The sequence below is a fragment of the Toxorhynchites rutilus genome, chromosome 1 (assembly GCF_029784135.1).
Source record: "Toxorhynchites rutilus septentrionalis strain SRP chromosome 1, ASM2978413v1, whole genome shotgun sequence".
NCBI classification, from domain to species: domain Eukaryota; kingdom Metazoa; phylum Arthropoda; class Insecta; order Diptera; family Culicidae; genus Toxorhynchites; species Toxorhynchites rutilus.
In genome coordinates, this window is record NC_073744.1 from 39,563,799 (window position 1) to 39,567,327 (window position 3,529).

Here is a 3,529-nt window from a genome sequence, read left to right on the forward strand (position 1 = left end):
ACTGTGATGCACGGACGTCACTTCAGACCATGACCAAGTTAAAAACCCGTAGCGTATAAAATAAGTTTTCCATTCTTCGATTAACTAACCGGAAAATTGTTTATATTAGGATTTTGAACGATTTTTTAATAAATTGAACAGGTAGCTGATTTACGTTAAGGGTTTTTAAGTTGGTCATGGTCTGAAGGTATTCATAATGATATTAAAACAAAATCCTAATACAAATGATTATTCGTTAACCGAAAAATGGAAAACAATTGGTCTATTTTCGCTGCGCAAATGTCAATCATTCGCGCAAGAGAGAAGACTACATCTGGATACAACCCGCGGATTCAACAACACTTAAGACAGAACAATAACTTGACATCCCTTCCGGATGGTAGACTTACCCAAAGTTTACCAAACAACAAATTGACCCATTCGTAGACAGGTGGTTTGCTGTACTGGAGTTGATCTTGGGGTTGGTCTGGAGCAGGTTTTTTAAAAATCAAAATCCAAACATAAATAATTTATTGAACCAATTAACTACAATCTCCAACTAAACGTGTCGTCGAATCCAACGAGTGCGGTCCTTTTTAACAAAAGCGTACCTGAAGCGTCAGCTTTGTCAACAAATTTGCTATCTGTTCACCGACGATTCCAGAGATGAACACCGCATTCTATCTATAATACAAATACTATAACGCGACAAACGAGAAGAGAATTTTGAGCGAAGTATTTTAATCTATCTAATACCGATAAATCACAGCATATCTCTCTTTAAGTTACGAGGACAAAGTTCAGCAGCGTGCTCACTAGCAAAAACGTGACACTGTTGAGCGTAAAGCTGGCCCCAGATGTTGTAGTCTCGGGCACAAAGGTGGTCACATCTGGTGTGGTGCTTCCTGTCGGAGGAGATGACGTCGAAACAGTCGTGACGACGGTGGTGGTTGTCCCCGCAGACGGTGTAGTTGCACTGGATGTAGACTGCGTCGGACTGGACGTCACAGTTGTAGTCACTGGCTCAGAGGTTGTTGTAGGAGTTCCACTAGTCGTACTGGTGGATGTAGTTTGCGTCGGACTGGACGTAACAGTTGTAGTCACTGGCTCAGAGGTTGTCGTAACCGCAGTGGAATCAGTTGACCCGGTAGATTGAGTCCCTGTCTGCGTGGATTCACTCCCGGTGGCAGTCGAACTCTCTGTTGTGGTTAGTGGCGATTCGGTTGTCGTACTATCAGTTACTGTGACTGTAGATTGAGTTTCGCTAATGGTGGGACTCGTTTCTGTTGAGGTTGGCTCGCTTTGGGTTGAATCAGTTACTGTGGTGGATTCTGTATCCGTAGACTGAGTCACTGAAACTGTAGTTTGAGGTTCGGTTGATGTAGCTGTAGACTGAGTTGCCGTCTCAGTTACTGTTGATTCGTTTGATGTTTCTGTGGTAGACGCAGTAACTGTCGGTTCGGTTGTAGTTTTAGTGGGTGTTACTGTAGATGGAGTTTCTGTCTCTGTTACCGTCGGCCCTGTTACTGTTTCGGCAGAAGTAGTTTCCGGAACCGTAGGCTGCGTAACAGTCGCTGTTACAGTAGACTGAGTTTCCGTCTCAGTAGCTACAGATTCTGTAATCGTCGTATCAGTTTCTGTAACCGTAGGCTGTGTTGTTGTGGGCTGTGTTTCTGTAGCTGCCGATTCAGTCTGAGGTTCATCAGTTTCTTCAGAAACTGTTTCTGAGGCAGCTTGTTCAACTGTCGTAGTTTCAGCTGCATCATCCAGTCGCGTTCTAACATCATTTTCAGTTAATCCTTTTTCATCGAAAGCAACTTGTTGGGCATCACTTCCTTGTCCTCCGTGTTTCACAAGATTATTATCATCTAAAATCACCTTTTCCACCGAAATTCTTTCGGTAACGTTTTGTGCCTCGGATTCGTCGTCTATTAACGAGCTGATCCGATGTTGATCAACAGTAGCATATGAAAAATCCACATTATTCACTACGTTAGGCCTATTGAAAAAATATCACAGACTTATATTTCCATCTTTATACAACTTTCAACAGATCTAACATACCGATCGATAAACAGTGGATTGCCGGTCACTAGAATCACTACGCCCACATTCACTAGAATACGTACTAAGAAAGTCATTGTGCACAAAACTAAGTTTCAATCTGCAAAAGATCACCGTTCGTTTTCCGGCCCGGGGTCGATATGGCACTGGTGGGATGTTATCACCCGTATCGTTCTCCGCCAACTGAGCCCATGCCAATATATAGGCACCTCTTATGAACCCATATGTTCAGGTGACATTGAATATCGCTGAACGAGTATTAGTATTGCAAAACACCACAGTTTGTCCCCAAGTATCGAACCGCTTATCGTACAACAACAACAAAATGCAATTTTCCCTTCTCCTTTCCAAACACTCTAATAGCCGGCGTCAAATCTCTTACTATACTTATCGCTTAGCTATCTATCGGTGAGAACAAAAACAAAAGCGATGGTACCCCAAGTGATTCACCTCCTTCCGGAAGTATGAAACGCTCGAAACAGGGGGAAATTTCTTATCGACCACTTCGTCCTTGGCTCATCTTTTTGCAGTCAAAGCGCCTCTGCGCGCGTTGTTCGCTGCACCCGAAGGTAATCAAGCAGCATCGACTTCCGATTTTGAGATTCCTTGTTGTGAACTTTTATGACCGTCCTCTCTCGGCCAGACAACCAGAACTGAGTCTACCTGCCCGTTCGGTCTGCGGCTGAATGTATGTCTCGTTTTGGGTAATTGAAATATTGCCCGCCCGGAACCGAATGCTCTGTCCCTCCACCACCGCAATCAGCCAGTAAGTCTGACACTGAATGCGGTGTGACGGTGGCGGTAGTAAATATTGAATAAGAGAATATTGATGTGTGTCGCTGATTGTATCTACGGAACCCTGGGTAATTCACTGCGGAACAAGGACACGTGCCGGGCACATTGGGAAAGGAGGCATTTGGCTGCGGGTACGGGATACTCGTTATAATCTGTCGCTGAAATTGGAACTGTTAGACGATCGATCGGTAGGGACACTCATTGGTTGCAGTGGATGACATTAGCCAATCAGCTGGGACACAATAGTAAGTCTAGACGGCGGGGGAGTAGCGTACGAAGGCCGTTAAATATTTTCCTGGCGCAAAGCCAACGTATTTTTATAACCAATAATTTGTTTGTGTATATAATCATCCACTTTGACTCTAAAGAAACCACATTGCTTTTCTACCTGATGCTCGACCTAATCGAGTTATCGATTCAGTATTAGACACATCCGGCTTTACGGTGGCATCAAGAAATTCCACTACAAGCCGGGTTTTTTTGAACCGGTTTCAAGAATACATCATGAAAGGGATAGAGCAACAAGGCTTCCCTTAAACTTGAGCCTTAAACTTGAGCTTGAGCATGATAGAACGAAACATTGTGAGGAATCCTGTTGACTATATTTTGATTGAAATGATTGAAAATCGAAGATGGAAGGAGGAAATAGGGGCATTTACAAAAAACATTGTTATAGACTTCTAAACTTAGG

General features: G+C 43.6%; 1 protein-coding gene across 1 annotated transcript; it reads right to left on the minus strand.

The window, feature by feature from the left end:
• Nucleotides 1–493: 493 nt before the first annotated feature.
• LOC129774338 (serine-rich adhesin for platelets-like) lies at nucleotides 494–2,241 on the minus strand. The gene is made up of 2 exons (XM_055778058.1): nucleotides 2,044–2,241; nucleotides 494–1,978 (listed from the first exon to the last, which is right to left on the minus strand). The coding sequence occupies exons 1-2, from the start codon at nucleotides 2,118–2,120 to the stop codon at nucleotides 760–762; spliced, it is 1,296 nt and encodes a 431-aa protein (XP_055634033.1). The 5' UTR covers nucleotides 2,121–2,241; the 3' UTR covers nucleotides 494–759.
• Nucleotides 2,242–3,529: the final 1,288 nt, after the last annotated feature.